We start from the raw sequence: 21,208 nt of genomic DNA on the forward strand, positions 1-21,208 counted from the left end.
TTGGTATCTGGGTGCAGGATTCACTCGCACATCACAACAGGAAACTCAGTGTTTTAGAGTCTCCACTCTAACAAACTCCAACACATCCCATTCACTCGTACTAGAATTCAGTCACCTTTCATTAATCTAAGAACCATCAACTAATTTGCATATCAGCTATTAACCCACTAAGTTGACAGGACAACAGAAATGCATGTTCAAAATATTATCACAAAAATAGAATTTCCCTCATACAGTAAATTACTTGTGCTGCATCAATCAGGCAGAAAGCATCTCCCAATTTACTATATTAACAACTACATTTATTGTCTGATCACTGGTTGGTCAAACCAGAATCCTTTTTTTTCCCACAAAAATTAAACTGTTGTCCTGCAACTTTGAGAGTTAACTGTCAGCATTGGATAAATTCAACATTTGATAACAAGTGTCTGTTAAATTTACACTATTTTAACACTGATGAGAGATAACAAGCTGATTTTCATTGCATGTGTGTTTGTGTTATTAGGCAGGTTTAATCAATGTCTGTGGAGCTGCATCTCCAGCAGGGCATGTTCTTAAAGCTGCCTTTCCTACACACTTCTCTGCTATTAATTGATCATCATTTTCAAGTAATGTGCTGTGAGTCCACTGGTCTTTGCATCACTTCTCATCACACTAAGTGACTTGGACAAGATGATGAACAGACTCACATGCTTAAGATGTTGTCTACTCTTCATAAGCTCTCTTGTGTTTGTGTTAGTAGGGTTAATGCATGTTCTGCTTGTGTGTGTGACTTTGTATATGTTTCTTTTGCAGTGTTTCAGACTCTTTCACAATTCTCCACTTAAGCAGTCAGTTTTCTTTTCCCCAGGTTTGCTAACCCAAATTTTGATTTCCCACATTAAACAACAGCTTTCCTCTGTGTTCTCACCTACTGCTCTCACTCTGTCCTCTCCCACTTCAACAGTCCAATAGCCAGCAGTTCTTCTTCAGCTTTGTCCTGTGTTCCACTGTCTCTTCTTGCCATCTTGCTCCGAAAGTGGCAAATGTCAAACTCCAACAGTCTCCTCAGTTATCCTCAAAAGTCCTTTTCACAAGCACAGTGAATTTGCAGCTTGCTGGAAGCACAGTGTCATTCATCCAGTCAGGATGATGGTTTGCTCTTCTTCTCCACTGCTGTTTGTCCACACTGCTGCTGCTTGCTGGGTCTCTCTGCTCAGGACTTCGCTGCTGTCTCTTTATCTGCCATGTTATTGCTCTTTGGAACTGCATTCCTTGTCTTCAGGTAGACAATAGAGTATTAGAAAAATATATTAATCAAGAATGAAAAGAGCAAAAATAATAATTCTGAAACTCTTGATTGTTTTGCTGTGGAAATTTTTTTTTGTTTGTTTGTTTGTTTGTTTTTGCTTTGCTTTGTTTTATTCTTTGCTTCGAGCCCTGTGTACAGGAGCTGCATGCAAAAGATTTTTTGTTAAAAGGGTTGGCATAATAAGCAAATGCTTCAGCCAATACCTTTTGATTAGCCTTGGCTCATGATTTTTTGCTTTTTGGTAATCTTTATTTTGTATTCTGTATGCTAATCAATAAAATCAATCAATCAATCAATCAATCAAATCAGAGTGAGAGCTCACTTGTGAGGATGAGGAACACATGGTGCTGTAAATAAGTTAGCCAGAAACTTGGCCTGAATATTTCCAATGATATTAAACTATAACTTTATTCCGACTGCTGCATATGGGAAATTGATCCAGGTCTGCGTTTCATCTGAAAGTGACAAAACTAAGACATTTTTCATTATTATTATCACTGTGTAACCAACACACAGAACTCTCCTTTCTTAAGAGCAGAAAATGAGATTGTAGTTGTTCTTGGCTGATAAACACAAAACCTTTTTCCTATGATTTTCCATCTACAATGTAGATTTTGTCTCTTTTTTACTCTTTTTTCTTCTAACTGGTGACCTGCAGAATCACCGCTCTCACAATTTGTGACAATTACATTTACACAGCGCGCACACACACACTGCGACATCAGGCACATTCACACTCACTGTTTTCATCTGCATAAATAAATCATATGGCTGATGATATGTGCCACGGTGATCCATAAGTATGATCACAAGTTTATTTAATTATTTTTCGACCCAACAAAGCAAATAAACAAAAACATGATGCTGATGCTATGAACACTCTACACACATGAATCAAGATCCAGGAAAACTGCTGCGCATCTGAAAGAAGAAGCTGAACTCACGGATACGCTACATACTCGAGTTATCATAGTTCTCTTCCCCTTTCTTTGATGAGTTCTCAGCCAGCTCCTGATCTGATAATGTGTAGCTTGCTCATCAGCTCAGAAGAGACAGCAACACAACCTCACACAGTGGTTGTGTGCTTTGCCCACAGTGGCAAAGACTTACACTTCCATATTCAACTCAGCTTCTCCATCATGTAGTTTTCAGCTGTTTCACACAGGGTTCAGCATAATAGTTGTTTTCACAGGTGTGCTCTATATCTCAACAATGGCTCATAATGGGATGACAGTCTTTCAAACAGGTCAAGTGCCTCTATGCACGTAATTAGGTAAAATATTTATCTATTTTACTTCATCTCATATGTCATTGTACTGAATTTGAGCAACCTTAAGCTTAATGCAGATTACTTTTAACAACTGGTTAAAGTAATGGTCTGGAGCACAGGCCGTTGTTGATCAGGGCAATCTAAAGAATCATCTAAACATTTTGTGTCAGCACGGGGTGGGGGAAAGCCATTCACCAGAGCATAGCTTAACTGCTGCTGATGTGGGCTGGCCTTCTCCACACGCTCTTCGAGGCTGCTGTTTTCCTGAAAAATTCTAACATTTGAATCTAGACATTTTACAGCAACCAATTTACCCTCAAAAATCACAGTTTTGTATGAGAATATAAATATCTCGCGATGTGTCCTCTCCCTGTGAGGCAGTCTTACTTGCTCAGGAACCCATGATAACAACAACAACCGTGTCACAGACCGCGCCTGCTCCGCAGTCATTCACACAACAACAACAACACAAAATAGGCCTATAATTTTCCCCAGCCTGCGTGAACCCGCACGGCTGTTGCGCTCCTGGACTTGCTTGTACCCGCGCAGTCACTGAGCTACACCTGCCTGTGTGAAACCGCACGGCATAGGCCCGCGTGAAACCGCGCGGCCGTACAATTAAGGAGCCGTCGCTCTCTTTTTTTTATAAGCCTGCGTCTAACCGCACGGCTAAGGTCCGCGTGCAAGCCGCGCGACCGTGCTCGCGTGAACCCGCGCAGCTACAGTAATCTCTTAGTCGTTCTCTTTGAACTTACTCGGTGTTGCTTATTGCGTGCAGCATCAGTCCCGTCAGATCCTGTCAATCGTCATCCATCGAGGAGAAAAACAGACGGCTAATCCACCGGCCCGATGACGAATTCTCACGTCTCGGGTCTTTGCTGCAGGACCTCTATAAGTCCTGGCTGACGTCTTTCGGTGTGTCTCTTTTTCCCCTCGGTGAATGTCAATTCCAAGGATCCGGCTCGAAGGACCAATTAATGATAGGTTTGTAGCATAAACCTATTCGCTGGAACGTTCAGGACAATTTGCTACACAGCAAAAACAAGACACAAGTAGGCAAAGTTCTTTGTAGTACTCATGCATGAGGGAGGCCTGCCTGGAGCCAAGTGTCATTCCACCCACTTGACCTCCGTCAGACTCTCAGCCAGGTTCCCCATAGCACTCCTTTTATTGTGGTTACATGAATATGCATAGGTTCATTAACATATGACATCTTATATAGGTATGCATGTGAACAAAGAATACCCTGTGTGTGTGTGTGTGTGTGTGTGTGTGTGTATCTGTGTGTGTATGGGGTCAAGATGTAACCCCAGGAAGACTCCCCAAAGCTGGTGCCAGGAGTCTAGCGGTACATCTGAACAAAAGGCTCTTAGACTCGAACAGATATACGTGTGTTTGCTATACCATATATCAGCAGGAGAAGATACGACCTCTCCTAGGAGGTGTGTGATCTATGCCAGAACACTCTGAAGAGGAGTGAACGCACTCCCCTCTTCATGCTACACAGAGTTGTTACAGACCTCCTAGGATGAGACATTCTTTCAATCTACAAATGATTATATACTTCTAAGCATATATGAGTAAATATTTCTAAGCATAAATGACAATCACAATACAAATCTAACAACCCTCTTAAAAATGAGGACTAGACATTGAGACATGGAAACGTGAAGCTCAGAGACCAAAGTAACTGGACATGGAACACAGGGAAGACATAGTGACAGAGAACCAAGGCAAGCGTACAACACGGAGACAAATAAGGAGAACAAGAATACAGAACTAAAACATTAACTAGAGACATGAAACCAGGAATACAAGGGCACAGAAACTGAACAGAAAACCTAGAAACCAGAAACTATAAATACAATACAAACAAAAAACAATAATTCAAAGAATATAACTTAAACAAAGAACACAAACACTCGGTCACCAGATCCAGTGCCATGACAAAATGTGTCTGTTTTACAGCTTAGTAAAATTAAACGAACAACATTCTGCCGTTTTTTAAGTTCAGTTGTCTGTAGTAACTTCATCCAACTGTTTTCAGGTGATTCCTTGTGGTCATAAGTAATTTGATTAAACAGAAGTTGAATCAGGAACTGATTTTCACAAAAAAGAAATACAGTTCTGCAAAATTTAGTCTCCATATACTTCAGCTGTTTAAATTTGTGTCATCATGTTCATATAGGATTTCTATAAAAGCATGCTTTTTGTGCTCTTGAGGGATTTATTTAATTTGAAATTAATTGAACTTGAAATTAATGTCTCAAAGCTCCAAACCACACCGTGCATGTTTTATATTCTCTGTTTTCATTTTCTTGTGTTGATAAAAAATCTGAATAAACAGAAGTTGCACAATTCCTTAGGGAACTGGTTTCAAATTACAGCTGATGTTGTTCTGTAAAACTGAAAATGATATCCTACAGATGCAGTAGCTTCTTTGTTTTGTTCATAGAGTATTTGCATGCTGACATGCTAGGTGTGGTCATGTATGATTTGTTACTTATATGGTGGATATTTTTAATCAAATACCTCAAAGCTCAAACAGTGAACCCATCCAAATGACTGCAGTGAAGGTGGCGTCACAAACACCTCTGCAAACATTAAACGTGTGAAGTTTCACTTAAAACTTTCTCTGTGTGATCTTTCAGATTTAAAGTAGCAGGACAAGGACCACCTCATCTGTCTGCCTAAGTTAATAAACTCACTGCAATTTCTTATCTTGGTTTGGACACATTTTTTTAAGTAAGTCTTATCATTTAATATTTTGTGTTCTTTACATTTTCGCATTACTTGTGGGGTTTTTTAAAAACTGTAAACCCAGGATAAACTAACAAATACAGTTACCATGCTGCTCAGTTTGAATCTCCTTTAGTTTATTTGTAACAGCAGCAAAAATACCATCCATCCTTTTCCATGATAGCTGGAGCTGATCTCAGCTGCGCAAGAGGTTGTCTACCTGTCTAGGTTCACCCTAGACAGGTTGCCAGTCTGTCACAGGGCTCCACAAATACCCTAAATTTCATTATCATCAAGTTTCATGACATTTGCTAAAATAACTAAAAAAAACCCCAAAATGTTTTAAATTTGTGCATGTTCATACAGGTACTAAAAATTTTTGTTTTTATGAGGTTGTTATGGTCAAATATGTATCTGTTGTCATATCATCATCATCATCTTTATTTATAAAGCACTTTAAAACAACCACAGCTGACGCTAAGTGCTGTAGATTGGAACTAAATAATAAAATTACATAAGATATAAATAAAAGCCAAATAAAAGAAAAAGTAAAATAATTAATTAGTTAATAACTAATTTAAATACAAGAGAAACTAAGTCTCACTGAGGTCAAAAGCCAAAAAGTAAAAATGTGTTTTAAAAAGTGTGAAGGGCCTCTCTAACGTGCAAGGGCAAGTTATTTAGGAGCCACGATAGACAAGGCCCTGTCCCCTCTGAGCTTCCTCCTGAGTCTCGGCACTTCTTAGGTCAGCTGACCTAAGAGACCGACAGGGTGTGTTGGGATGTAGAAGCTCAGAGAGGTAAGGTGGGGCAAGATCGTGAAAGCAGTTAAAAACAAACTTAAGAATTTTAAAATGAACTTTAAAGAACATTGGAGCCAGTGCAGTGAGGCCAGGAGAGGGGTTATATGCGCTCTTTTACGAGTTCCTGTTAGCAGTCGTGTGTCTGCATTTTGAACCAGCTGCAGACATGAGAGCAACGCCTGACTGACCCCCACATAGAGTGAGTTACAGTAGTCCAGGCATGACAAAGTATGGAGTATGTCATAAAGCCTTGAGGCAATTGGATGTAAAACACAATATTTATGAGTGTTGTAAGTTGGAAATCGGCCATATTTGACCCAAACATGCGAACACGACAGGAAGGTTGCAGTGGAGTGCCACTAGATCATTTAATTGATTAATAATAATAATAATTAGCTAATACTGCCTGATCAAGGCCAGGTTTCTTAAGCAGGGGCTGCACTACTGCATGTTTGAAATGTTCAGGAACGATACCAGAGGAAAGACTGCTGTTAATAACGTCAAGGCCAGACTGGCCTACGCTCATTAAAATTTCTGTCCTTGATGGTGTTTGCTGCTCTGCTGAGGCAGCGGGAGGAATAAATGTCCATCAGGGAGGAGAGGGGGCAGCCGATGATCTTTTGTGCTGTCTTGACCACACTCTGAAGCCTCGCTCTATCTGCTTCAGTGCAGCTGCCGTACCATACCGTGATGCAGTATGTTAGCAGGCTCTCAATGGACAAATGGTAGAAGGTCAGCAGCAGGTTGGAGGTCGACTTGTACTTCCTGAGGACCCTCAGGAAGTGCAGCCGCTGTTGGGCCTTCTTAATGACTGCTGAGATGTTGTCTGTCCAGGAGATGTCAGCAGAGATGAGGACACCAAGGAACCGGAAGGTGTGGACCCTCTCCACACACTCCCCCTTGATGTAAAGGGGACTAAGTCAGTACTGTGTCTCCTGAAGTCAACAATGAGCTCTTTGGTTTTCTTAGTGTTCAGTGCCAGATTGCTTTCTGAACACCATGCTGCCAGCTTCAGGACTTCCTCTCTGTAGTCTGTCTCAGCTCCCTTTGACATGAGTCCGACTACCGTGGTGTCATCAGCAAACTTGATGATGAGAGTGTTGTTGTGGGTCAAACTGCAGTTGTGGGTGTAGAGAGAATAGAGGAGGGGGCTCAGCACACAGCTATGTGGGGAACCGGTGCTCAGTGTGGGAGTGGAGGAGAGATAAGGGGCGAGTCTTACAGTCTGGGGCTGGTTTGTGAGAATGTGAGAAAGTCCTTTATCCAGGAACATGTGAGAGGGGGGAGGCCAAGAGTGACCAGTTTGGTGATGAAGATGTCCGGGATGATTGCATTGAAAGCTGAGCTGTAGTCCACGAAGAGCATTCCGACGTCTAGGTGACTCAGCACAGAGTGGAGGGCTATGGCGTGGCGTCTTCTGTGGATCTGTTTGCGTGGTATGCAAACTGGTGGGGGTCGACTTTTGGGGGGAGGTAATCCTTGATGTGCTGGAGGACTAGTCTCTCAAAGTATTTCGTGATTACCAGCGTGAGGGCCACAGGCCGGTAATCGTTCAGGCTGGTGATTGGAGACTTCTATGTCACTGGGATGATTGTGGCTGATTTTAGACAGGATGGGATGGCTGCCTGATCTAGGGAGAGACTGAAGATTCTGGTGAAGATGAGGGTGAGCTGGTGGACTGATGACAGTGCAGAAAACTGGGTTTGTGCAACTCACATCAAATGAGGTAATTTCAAAGCTGGAGAATGAGCACTGCTTACATTTGTAATCCTTTTTGTAAATCATATCTGTTGAGATGGATTTTAGATCCATCGGTTTGGGTCACATCAATGAAATATTGGTCAGAGGAAGCTAAAAGGAGTACCTTGACATTCTTACACAAGCTTGTTACCAACACAGTTCCTCAGGTTTTTGTACAGATGAGCATCTGCTCATGTTTAAAGGGTCTCAAAATATATTAAATAGTAAAAAATCCAAGGTCAAACTGAGGCTTTGATAGCAGTTTCACCCACAGAAAGAAGGTTACTTGTTCCAATACAATTTATGGCCTTTCTGTTGGGCATTTTTGATGGGGATTACAGCTTCATCCTGCAGTCCAAAGACATGCATGTTAGGTTAATTGTTGTGTGTAGAATGTATGAATGTAAAATGAACAGGTAATGACACTGTCTAACATATTTGTCTCCAACAACAATTGTTACATTGACAGAATGACTATGAGCCAGCAGCATGACTCCGGAGTGGGATATAAGATTTAAATAGTCTTTATTTAGGGGAAATAATGCAAGAATATCAAGATGATAGGAAAAGAAAGCATGACATGGCACTGGAAAGCTAAAAAAAAAAAGACACGTGAGCAGACAACTGATTAAAATGTGCAGCTTTATGTATGAATGACATACTGAGGGAATGAGGAACAGGTTAAAATGTGAGAGGAGGCTAAGGGCAGGTGACTCTAGAGGCAGGTGGGAGTGGCAGCTTCTGAAGTGACAGCAGAGTGCATGATGGGAACACATAAAAAGGAGACTGACTGCATGATGAAAGAAAGAAAACCAAAAGCATCACAGGTCTGTTTGCGTTGACATTACAGAGAAGAGTTTCACATTGACTTGTACTTTGTCATCTCTCCTCTGTGTCTGATCATTTGGTAAGAAAACACATTTGTATATCACACTAAAAATAACTGGTTTAGCTTTTTTAATGTTTCAATTTCTACAGACACATTAATTTTTTTGGTGTTTATAAAACAAGGAAATTCCTGGTTTGATTTTTTATTTGTGTTGTTGTGGCTTTTGTTTTTATATATTTACTTTCTAGGTGATGAGTCCAGTCTGTGAACATCATGACAGACATCATGTTACTGAGTCTCCTCTTTATTCCAAGTGAGCCGTCTCATTTCAGTCATTTACAGTCTGTCAGATCAGTGCAGACAGAGATACTTTACAAAGTCACACTGTATATACTGAAGAAGTTGACAGAACAAGAGATAAAAAGCAAACCCATGACTCTTAAAGTCATATATTTCATTATGAATATTTTCTTTATCTATATTTGTATATTTTCATGATTCTGGTTTTTCAGACACTTTGGCTGCTTGTCCTGATCTTACAAACCTGTTGATCACTGCACCAACAGAGATGGAAGCTCTGAGTGGATCTTGTTTACAAATCCCATGTAACTTTAGTGACTATGGACTGACTGGGAGCAATGGATTTGACAGCACAAGACCTGTGTTTGGAGTGTGGATTAAAAATCATTCCAATGTTTTTACATATCCAAACAATGAGATCTTCAACAGCAGTAGGACAGTTAACATCTATCCAATGAATATTACAGGAAGCCTGAAGGAGAAAAACTGCACCACTCTGTTTTCCAATTTAACCACAACTTATACAAACACATACTACCTCAGAATTGTAAACTGGCCGTTCAGAGCAACACCTTTTTGTGATCCTCTTCAAATAACAATTATAGGTAAGAAAGTTTTCTTTAATTGCTGTAAAGAATAAAGTATAATCAGTTGCAGCTTTTGTTGACACAACAAACAACAAGAAATTATGGTCAAATGTAACAGACATCAACACGTTTAAGTGTTTTATGTCTAGTTGAAAATTTGTCAAATTAAGCTGGCTTAGGACAGTAAGTTATCTTTTGGGATCTTTATTGTGAACAGTAACACTGGGAATCAGTCAAAAAAAAAAAACTGTAGTAAAAGCAGTTTTTAACAATGTAAAATACAAACTGTCCTGCACACTGTTAACAAACACAGACATATTTACCAAATACTACCCAAACCTCTCATAGTTCAATACCACCTTGTTCAGAAGACCTTAAGCTGCTTGCAAAGCCCTTAAACATGAACAAGCCCCAGGCAAAACTAAGAAAAAAAAAGAGAGAGAGAACAAGTCCTGCATTCAAAGAAAAAGTCACTGTTTAAAAGCATATTTATGATTTTTTATGTTTAAATAGTCTGGTTTCCATTGGAACTTCACAAGTTACTTTTGCATTAACACAAACTAACTTCCTGACACAAATCTCTCTCTACATCTCTTTCCCAACATTTCCTGCACTTACAGGGGATGTAAAAGGAAAAATTCTGTCTGTTAGTGACTAAAAACTAAAATAGGTTTTGGATATTTTTCACTTCTGCATGTATGAAATGAAATAATGTTTTATGATAAGACAAAGATAACCTGACTAAATAAAAATTGCAGTTTTTGAACAGTGATTTTATTTTTTAAGGAAAAATGTTATTCAAACCTACCTGCCCCTGTGTGAAAGATTAAATGTCTTGACAGCAAGAACTGCAATTAAGTGTTTTTGATAGCTGGTAATGAGTCATTCACATTACTATGGAGGAAGTTTGGTTCCCTCTTCTTTGCAAAATTATTTTAATTCAGCTACATTTTCCAAGCATGAACAACCTGTTTAAAATCAAAGCATTACATTTTGCATTGGATTTAAGCTTCTTTGACTAGGCCGCTCCAAAACCTTCATTCAGTTTTTTTTTTTTAAGCCTCAGACCATAACACAACCACCACCGTCTTTTACTCAGGTTATCTTTGTCTAATATTAAAATGAGTTTTTATCTGAAACTTTTAAGTGAAACAAATATGCAGGATTTCAGTAAGGAGGAAAATACCACATTTTGTTTTTTTAACCACTGTTGTCACTGATCTTCATCTGTATCTTGTATGTATTATCAGTGTACAAACTGTGTTTAATGTGAAACCACAGATTCTCCTTGGAGGCCCAATATTACAATCCCAGGTGATCTGAAGGAGAAGGAGTCTGTCACTATAACCTGCTCAGCTCTCACTCCCTGTCCACACTCCCCTCCTCAACTCACCTGGAATCTCACACAAGACTCTCACAACAAAATAGAGGAAAACACAGATGGAAGCTTTACAACTAAAATCCAGCAGACCATCACTCTGTCAGACACACATGATGGAAAGAAGATCAGCTGCTCTGCCAGATATCCTGTGAACCAAGGAAAGGACACCAAGGCAGCAGAGACAGAAGAGACTCTCAGTGTTTCATGTAAGACAATCAGAGTTTGTTGTTAAAAACCTGTCAAAATATCATGATTTATTGGGAAGTCAGCTTTTTATATTGAATAATGATAATCTGTGTCACACTTTTCTCCAGATGCTCCTAAAGACACCTCAGCATCCATCAGTCCATCAGGTTTGGTGTCAGCAGGCAGCTGGGTGAAGCTGACCTGCTCCAGCAGAGCCAAACCTCCAGTCAGCAGCTTCACCTGGTTCAAGAAGAGCAGAGATGGAGCTGTGAAAGTATCTGAAGGAGAGATTTACAGCTTCAATGTAACAGATGGAGGAGTTTATTACTGTGTGGCCACTAATGAGCTGGGTAATCAGACATCAGCAGAGATTCATGTGATTGTTGGAGGTAAAGGTAAAGGCTACTGATGTGTTATATTCACATATTTTCTTTTTTTGTGTCCATGAAAACTAACATTAATATATAGCTTCAAGTGCTAAGCAAATGCATTTTCCAAACATATTTTAATTTTTTTATTATTTATTTTTTTAAGGACGATAAAAAACCTATGAAAGAAACATTAACTTTGTCCTAAATTAGCTGAAAAGTCACAGTACAGCCACTTTCATCATGAAAAAAAAGAAACGCACAATAGAAAAATGGTCACAAAATAACAGAGAGTGATAATATTAACTTTTCTAGTCACACTGCTCTACAATAAGCCGAAGAATTAAGCCTCAAGACTGGTCTGACGCAAAATGATAACTGGGGTTAGCTGCACGTTAGCTGTATCTAAGCGAGCGAAGAGAAAACAGGACACAGCCATATAGACAGCATCCTAGTCGAGTCACCTCAGAGGGCCGTGTTTAATGTGAAATGTTTGTCTTCCTCTTATTTCATCTCTTTGTAGCTCTAAAATCTCGTTGCCTTGCAGATGAACAGCCAGGAAAACTGTTTGGTGTCTGCATTGTAGTGAAGACTGTGGGAATCATACTACTTGTGAGCACACTGGTCTTATTTGAGTGGTGAGTCAGCTGCTTCTTCGATAGTCATTTATAACTATTTACAGGCTACATGGTTAATTTCACTTCTATTTTGAGTCTATTAAGTAGATCTTTATTATTCATAGCTACAAAAATGAACCAAAAACTGGTTTCATTTCAATTAGTTTTTTTCTTCAGCTGGTTTAGATCAAGACAGTTCAACAAACCAGTGACAGAAACCATCTACATGAATCCAGCTGCATCACAGTCCAAACTAGTGCAACGGGAGGACAAAAATCTCGGACATCAGCAGTGTTAACATCTGCATGCTGACACAAACATCTGTATAGAATTCAAAGTAATGTCAACATTTGTGAAACCTACTGTTTAAGTTAACTAACAACATAGCATGGTGTTGCTGCACAACAACGACACTGTGCTTATTGTGGTGTTACTGTGTATATGATGTGATATGATGAATGATAAAGTGTTTGTTTGTGGCTGATTTACTTCACTGGTGAAGAACTGATCAATTAAAAACAGAACCTTACTGAGGAAGTTTCTATCAGCTTTTACAACAACATTTCTTAATCATGTGTTCGGTGATTCTGTGTACTGATTCTTTGTGTGCGTTCATTTTTTAAGATATATTTTTGTTCCATAAATAAGTGAATGTGTCCATTCAGTGGTTTGTTGCGTCTGATTGGTAATTCTAAATAAATTTACTTTATAACTGATACAGCTTCTGTTGAATCAACTGTCATAAATTATTTAGTTCATATAAAATATAAAAACTTTACACAAAGAGGAACAGGTTAAGGTCAATGTATTTATGAAATTATTTAATCTTTTGATTCATTAAGTGATGAGTTTTGTGGCAGACAATCTGTGAACTTCATTACAAATATGTTACTGAGTCTCCTCTTTATTCCAAGTTGGCATTTCAGTCATTTACAGTATGAAAGTTCAGTGCAGATAGAGATTCTTTACAAAGACACATTTACACTGAATCTGTTGACTGGAAAAAGGAAAAGAAAATAACACTTCTCTAAATAAACAGATTTATTGAAACATTCATTGTAGATTCTCTTCATGTAAATTTGAAAAATGCGAAATACAGGGCTACTAAACACATTTTTTGTCATTTAGAGCTATTGCTTATTATTTTCACATGGGTGGGGGGTGGGGGGGCTTTTTGTGTGCTTTACAGACAGAAAAATTGACATCACAGGTCTCCAGAAACCCAGTTTCAAAACAGTTTTACATATCAGTGCTAAGAAGCCACTCTTTTATTAGGACCAGAACTCTGACCAATAAAAAAAAATAATGTTTTTGCCAAGTTATTTGTGTTGGATGCTAGCTACCTGCTAAGTTTAGATAATTTATTTGTTATGACCTGGGTGGCCGGTGTGTTTGAGGAGCGGACCCAAAAGCAGAAAACAAAAGGGAGAGTAGTGAAGTTTAACAAAAAGCGAGCCTTTTATTCTGGCTGTTAAAAAAATGTAGAAACAAAAAGGCAAATAAACTATACCACCAAACTAGTGAAGCTAAAGCTAGACATGGAATGTGCAGCTACTAGTACTTTGTGTACTAAAGCTGGTAGGTCTAAATCTCACCCCAGAAAATTGTTTTGCATACAAGGAGGAGGGGAGCAAGTGAATCAGAGCTCAGGGCACAGAGACTGAGCAGGTCTTAAACAGACCATTTATTCCAGAGAAGGAAGAAAAAATGGAATTAACAAACACAATTTTAAAAGATACTTATGCAATAAAAACATTCTCTGTATGCTAAAGTCTCTGTTGACAGGAATAAATATACTGTACACACCAATACACAGTGAGATCAAGACAACACAAACCATAAAACAAACACAAATTTCCACTGTGTGACACATACCCCTGCCAACAGCAATAAATACGCACTATTCAAGAAATAATACAGTACAATGTTTCACATACACTAATAAGATACACATACACTAATACACTACAGAGCTGTGGCTTAAACAGGCCAGGCAGCATCAACCTGACTTCGATTACGTATTGGGAAGAATTCCGTGGAGTCAGACTCTGCACTGGTGCAGTGGGTCATCGGTTTCTCCTGGTGCACGAGAATGCCATGTGGCGAAGATATGCAGGCAATTACTCGCCCCCACGCTCACCTGATCTAAATCCAAGGGAACACCTCTGGGACATTATGTATCAGTCCATCTGACATAATCTGACTGTGTAGGAGCTCAGTAATGACCTGGCCCAGATCTGGGATCCAGGACACCATCCACTGTCTCATTAAGAGCATACCCCAAATTGCCAGGCATGAGAACAAGCATGCGGGCACCATACAAACTACTGAGTGGCTGCAAAGAAGTTTGAGCAAAAATAGTCTGCTGCACCATTTTTTCTATTTTGATTTGTGGGTCTTCTTTGAATTAATCCCTGTGCAGGCTGAAAATTTTGATTTCCATCAAACAATGTGGCTTCCTTTGTCTCTAACACAGTACTTGGCCGATATTAGAGGTGGGTGGATCAATCCAAATATCAATATTATCGATACCAACACTAGTATTGGTATTGGATCGATACTAGCACCACTGGATCGATACTTTGCTTCTACCCTTCAAGATCAGTATGTAGCCTGCTGAACTGTGTTAATTATTTCTTTGCAAAAAATAAAACTCAAACTTGCACTACATGCACTATGAAAAATGCGGAACCTTTTTGTGTGCTATAGAGACAGAAACATTTTCATCACAGGTCTCCAAAAACCCAGTTTCAAAACACATGAAAGGCTGAAAGGTGTGTTTTGTTGTGTTAGCTAATTATTGTGGAAAATAACAATTGTGATATAGTGGTGATTAAACTGTGTTCAGAATTTGCAAATTGAGAATTCATCTCATAAGTAATGGCACACTACTCTCCCTCAATTAGCTGCCTAAATAACTTCGGCTATACTGGCCCTGTGTTTACTTGGTATTGGATCAATACCAAAATTTGTAGTGTGGCACAACACTGCTGAGAAAGAGGGAAAGTGTGAATGTTGATTTTTTTTTTTGAAATGTCCAGGCAAGTATATACATTTTAAATAACAACACATACATGTTCAAATGACATCAATTAACAGAAAGCTTCAGGTTCTTTATTTCTATATTATAATTCTTCATAATTAAACAATAAGATCAAGTAGTCTGATGTCCTGTAATAATTGTGGAGCTATAATTTGAAATACAACATTAACACATTAAATTTATGTACAAAGTATCAGAATCAGATCCGTATCGTTGATACAACCCTGAATTTTGCTTTGTATCGCACATAACTAGCCCATATCAGTTTGATATTTTCCCCCATTAAACTCTGATATGTTTTCAATCTTCCTTTAATGTTTTTGAGCGGTATGAAAAATGCTGTGAAAAAGTGTTTCCCCCCTTACCGATTTCCAATTTTTTTGTATGTTTGTTGCACTTAAATGTTTCAGATCACTAAACAAATGACAGACAGAGATAACACAAGTAAACACAAAATGCAGTTTCTAAATGAAGGTGTTTATTATTAAGGGGGAAAACATTTCAAACTTACCTGTGTGAAATGGGATATCTTCCTAAATATATTAGCTGGTTGGGCCAACCTTAGCAGCGACAACTGCAATCAAGCATTTGTGACAACTAGCAATGTCTTTTTAGCAATTGTCTTTTACAAAGCTTTGGAGGAACTTTGGCCCACTCATCTTTGCAGAACTGTTCCAATTCAGTCACATTGGAGGGCTTTTTGAGCATGAACTGTCTGTTTAAGGTGATGCTACATCATCTCAGGGTCATCGAGTTTAGTCTTTGACAAGGCCTTAAAAAACTCTTTATTTCATTTCTTTTAAGCCATTCAGAGGCGGACTTGACGGTATGTTTTTAATAATTGCCCTGCTGCAAAACCTGTGTTCTTCAGCTTGAGGTCATGAACAGATGACCAGACTTTGTACCTCAGAATAGCAGAGATGGAGCTGTGAATCTGAAGTATCTGAAGATTAAACAGGGGTCTAACCCTATATAGGAAATTGTGACAGAAACTTTTTCCTGCACTTCTGTGAACTGTTATTCACTAATTTTTAGGTTTTTAGTTTTATTTATGAAGTAAATCTCTTCATTAATATAAAGCATCACACACCATGTAATAGTTTAACACATACTGTAATATAATACAGTGGAGCCCTCTGGCATTTTATATTGTCTGCACATATTTTCAGTTTCCTCTCTTTGGGAGTGATCCTTTCTCTAAAGAAAAACAAACCCTGCTCCTGCTGCAGGTGTTACTATGTTAATGTTAGTTAGAAAAACTGCTTTAAATCCTGTTTGGACTTTAGACTTTAATGTTGTTTAGACCTTAATATAGATGTAACTGGTTTGTATATGATGTATCTGATGATTAATATAAACCATACTTTTATCACTGATGGTATGAACTTTACACTTCAGTAGTTTGCTTCTCTTCAGAGAGCTCTGAGTTTGATTCGTGTGTTCATATATGTGCATAAAAGGCTGACTACATCACTAGAGATCATATTTAGATGACATCATGTGTGGAAGAAAGAAAATTGCAAAGGTTTGTCACAGAAATTTTTATGCCTGTACTCACACAGGTGGCAGAAACTTTGACTGACAACAAACTTCCCCTAATGTGTTTAAATGTTTCTGCTTTTATTTAATCAGTAATTTATTGGTTGATAAATAGATTTACATGCCAGCCAAAAGCTGCCATATAAATGGGTTTCTCTGTTAATCTGGAGTGTTTTTTTCTATGACCCAGGAGGAGAGCAGGATATGTAAACACGAGTGAAAGCTACAAAGAACTCTACACTGAGGTGAAGAAAATACGAGAACTGTAGTGAAGTAGCATTACATTAACAAGAAATACGCACATGAAACCTATAAATGTGTCTCTTTTCCAGTTTAGTGAAATTACACAAACAACATCCTGCCAGGTTTTAAGTTCAGTTTTTGTCTTAACTTCACCTGTGCAAACTGTTTTCAGGTGATTTCTTGTGGTTATAACAAGAAGCAGAAGTTGAAGGAGGAACTCTTTTTTCCACAAAAACAGAAATAGTTCTGCAAAATGTAATCTCCACATACTTCAGCTTTTTAAATTTGAGTCTTTATGTTCCTGCCAACATGTTTTGTATCTTCTTATGGGATCTGTTATTCATATGGGAGCAATCTTGAAATAAATGTCCAGCTACCATAGGGGTAAATGCTGTATGGATGTATACAGAAAGTGTGACATGTTGTTAAAAGTGATCAGAATGTTCAGTAAGACAAGAAAAGCACTGTGTAAATCCAGCCAGCAAACTGAGAAGAAACATAAAAAAGGGGGTTTGGGGGCTCAAATGATTAAATTGGCACCTGAGCTACTATTTCAGTGAGTGTGGGAAACACACATGAAAGGTTTCCCACCACTGCCTTGAATGCACAGACTACAGTAGTTTGAAATAAGCAGTGCTAGTCTTGGGTAATACAAGTTGTGTGCGATAACGCAGCCAATAGTCACAAATAATAAAGAGTAGGAAAAAAAGTGATAGGAAAAAGTCCATTAAGAAAACAACTGATGGAATTGAGCAACAGGTTAGTGTGTGAGGGAAGGGTCAGCACAGGTGACCACAGAAGCAGGCAGGTGGGAGTGGCAGTGTCTGAAGTGAGAGCAGAGTGCATGATGGGAACATAAAAAACAGACTGACTGAATAAAGAAAGATAAAAACCAAAAGCATCACAGGTCTGTTTGCTTTGAAATTACAACATCTAAACAGAGAAGTGTTTCACTCGCTGTGTTTCTGCTGAAATCACTTTTACTTTGTCGTCTCTCATCTGTAGCAGTCTGATCATTTGGTAAGACATTTATTTTTACATTGTAGTAATTGTGTTTATTACAAAAAAACCCCAAACACCTTGTAAAAGACATTTTCTGGTTTGATATTTTATTTGTGTCAATATATATCTATTTTCTATACAGGTGATGAATTTTGTGACAGTCCAGTCTGTGAACATCATGACAGACATCATGTTACTGAGTCTCCTCTTTATTCCAAGTGAGCCGTCTCATTTCAGTCATTTACAGTCTGACAGATCAGTGCAGATAGAGATAAGTTAAGTGAAGGTGTGAACAGAACAGGAGAAGAAAGCAAGCCCATGACACTTAAAGTCAGTTTTGTAAATATGAATTTTCTCTTCATTTAGATTTACACATTTTAATTTTGCTCTCTGAATTCCCAGACTCTTTGGCTGCTTGTCCTCAGCACACAAACCTGTTCATCACTGCACCAACAGACATGGAGGCTCTGAGTGGATCTTGTTTACAAATCCCATGTAACTTTAGTGAAACTGGAACAGAAAAGTTTAACAGTACAAGATCAGTTTTTGGAGTTTGGATTAAACATGATAACAACATTGATGCTCATCCAGAAAACGTGATTTTCAACAGCAGTAGGACAGTTAACATCTATCCAATGAAGATTACAGGAAACCTGAAGGAGAAAAACTGCACCACTCTGTTTTCCAATTTAACCACAACTTATACAAACACATACTACTTCAGAATTATGAACTGGCCGTTCAGATCAACAGCTGTTTGTGAACCTGTTCAAATCACAATTAAAGGTAAGAAAGATTTGATGTTAATATTAACCAATGAAAAGTCGAATTGTATTATTAACAGGTCAGATGTCACAGAAATACACCTATTCAACTATTTTCTCTCTCTATTTTTTATTATTAAACACTACCATTGTGTTAATGTTTGGAGAAGCAGTTTTGTTCTTCTTTGGCTCTTTGACAGTTAAAAAAGTATATGCTGAGTGCTTTCAGTTTTATGATTTTTAAATGTAATTTTTTTTAAATTCTGTTTTTCCTGTATTATCAGTGTACAAACTGTGTTTGTGATGTGAAACCACAGATTCTCCTTGGAGGCCCAATATTACAATCCCAGGTGATCTGAAGGAGAAGGAGTCTGTCACTATAACCTGCTCAGCTCTCACTCCCTGTCCACACTCCCCTCCTCAACTCACCTGGAATCTCACACAAGACTCTCACAACAAAATAGAGGAAAACACAGATGGAAGCTTTACAACTAAAATCCAGCAGACCATCACTCTGTCAGACACACATGATGGAAAGAAGATCAGCTGCTCTGCCAGATATCCTGTGAACCAAGGAAAAGACACCAAGACAGCAGAGACAGAAGAGACTCTCAGTGTTTCATGTAAGACAATAAGAGTTTGTTAACTGAATCCTATAAGACAACATGATTTATGGGATATGTTTTTCTTTTTTTTCTCCAGATGCTCCTAAAGACACCTCAGCATCCATCAGTCCATCAGGTTTGGTGTCAGCAGGCAGCTGGGTGAACCTGACCTGCTCCAGCAGAGCCAAACCTCCAGTCAGCAGCTTCACCTGGTTCAAGAAGAGCAGAGATGGAGCTGTGAAAGTATCTGAAGGAGAGATTTACAGCTTCAATGTAACAGATGGAGGAGTTTATTACTGTGTGGCCACTAATGATCTGGGTAATCAGACATCAGCAGAGATTCTTGTGATTGTTGGAGGTAAAGGTAAAGGCTACTGATGTGTTATATTCACATATTTTCTTTTTTTGTGTCCATGAAAACTAACATTAATATATAGCTTCAAGTGCTAAGCAAATGCATTTTTCAAACATATTTTAATTTTTTTATTATTTATTTTTTTAAGGACGATAAAAAACCTATGAAAGAAACATTAACTTTGTCCTAAATTAGCTGAAAAGTCACAGTACAGCCACTTTCATCATGAAAAAAAAGAAACGCACAATAGAAAAATGGTCACAAAATAACAGAGGGTGATAATATTAACTTTTCTAGTCACACTGCTCTACAATAAGCCGAAGAATTAAGCCTCAAGACTGGTCTGATGCAAAATGATAACTGGGGTTAGCTGCACGTTAGCTGTATCTAAGCGAGCGAAGAGAAAACAGGACACAGCCACATAGATAGCATCCTAGTCGAGTCACCTCAGAGGGCCGTGTTTAATGTGAAATGTTCGTCTTCCTCTTATTTCATCTTTTTGTAGCTCTAAAATCTCGTTGCCTTGCAGATGAACAGCCAGGAAAACTGTTTGGTGTCTGCATTGTAGTGAAGACTGTGGGAATCATACTGCTTGTGAGCACACTGGTCTTATTTGAGTGGTGAGTCAGCTGCTTCTATGATAGTCATTTATAACTATTTACAGGCTACATGCTTAATTTCACTTCTATTTTGAGCTTTATTATTCATAGCTACAAAAATGAACCAAAAACTGGTTTCATTTCAATTAGTTTTTTTCTTCAGCTGGTTTAGATCAAGACAGTTCAACAAACCAGTGACAGAAACCATCTACATGAATCCAGCTGCATCACAGTCCAAACTAGTGCAACGGGAGGACAAAAATCTCGGACATCAGCAGTGTTAACATCTGCATGCTGACACAAACATCTGTATAGAATTCAAAGTAATGTCAACATTTGTGAAACCTACTGTTTAAGTTAACTAACAACATAGCATGGTGTTGCTGCACAACAACGACACTGTGCTTATTGTGGTGTTGCTGTGTATATGATGTGATATGATGAATGATAAAGTGTTTGTTTGTGGCTGATTTACTTCACTGGTGAAGAACTGATCAATTAAAAACAGAACCTTACTGAGGAAGTTTCTATCAGCTTTTACAACAACATTTCTTAATCATGTGTTCGGTGATTCTGTGTACTGATTCTTTGTGTGTGTTCATTTTTTAAGATATATTTTTGTTCCATTAATAAGTGAATGTGTCCATTCAGTGGTTTGTTGCGTGTGATCGGTAATTCTAAATAAATTTACTTTATAACTGATACAGTTTCTGTTGAATCAACTGTCATAAATTACTGTGTTCATATAAAATATAAAAACTTTACACAAAGAGGAACAGGTTAAGGTCATTGTATTTATGAAATTATTTAATCTTTTGATTCATTAAGTGATGAGTTTTGTGGCAGACAATCTGTGAACTTCATTACAAATATGTTACTGAGTCTCCTCTTTATTCCAAGTTGGCATTTCAGTCATTTACAGTATGAAAGTTCAGTGCAGATAGAGA

General features: G+C 38.3%; 2 protein-coding genes and 1 long non-coding RNA gene across 3 annotated transcripts; all 3 read left to right on the top strand.

The window, feature by feature from the left end:
* The first annotated feature begins 8,656 nt into the window (after positions 1-8,656).
* On the top strand, positions 8,657-10,257 carry LOC109203611 (uncharacterized). The gene is made up of 3 exons (XR_002063379.1): positions 8,657-8,750; positions 8,921-8,985; positions 9,185-10,257. It is a non-coding gene; the product is annotated as an uncharacterized LOC109203611 (long non-coding RNA).
* A 570-nt stretch (positions 10,258-10,827) lies between these two features.
* LOC109203494 (vascular cell adhesion protein 1-like) lies at positions 10,828-12,424 on the top strand (the record flags this gene model as incomplete). The annotated part of the gene is made up of 4 exons (XM_019362874.1): positions 10,828-11,146; positions 11,255-11,521; positions 12,042-12,132; positions 12,289-12,424. Coding segments are annotated over 4 exons (798 nt in total), but the record flags the coding sequence as incomplete, so codon positions are not given.
* Positions 12,425-19,006: 6,582 nt separating this feature from the next.
* Positions 19,007-20,560, top strand: LOC109203495 (vascular cell adhesion protein 1; the record flags this gene model as incomplete). The annotated part of the gene is made up of 4 exons (XM_019362875.1): positions 19,007-19,325; positions 19,405-19,671; positions 20,192-20,282; positions 20,425-20,560. Coding segments are annotated over 4 exons (798 nt in total), but the record flags the coding sequence as incomplete, so codon positions are not given.
* Between the last annotated feature and the right edge of the window lie 648 nt (positions 20,561-21,208).

The sequence above is a fragment of the Oreochromis niloticus genome, linkage group LG9 (genome assembly GCF_001858045.2).
Source record: "Oreochromis niloticus isolate F11D_XX linkage group LG9, O_niloticus_UMD_NMBU, whole genome shotgun sequence".
Taxonomy (NCBI): Eukaryota; Metazoa; Chordata; class Actinopteri; order Cichliformes; family Cichlidae; genus Oreochromis; species Oreochromis niloticus.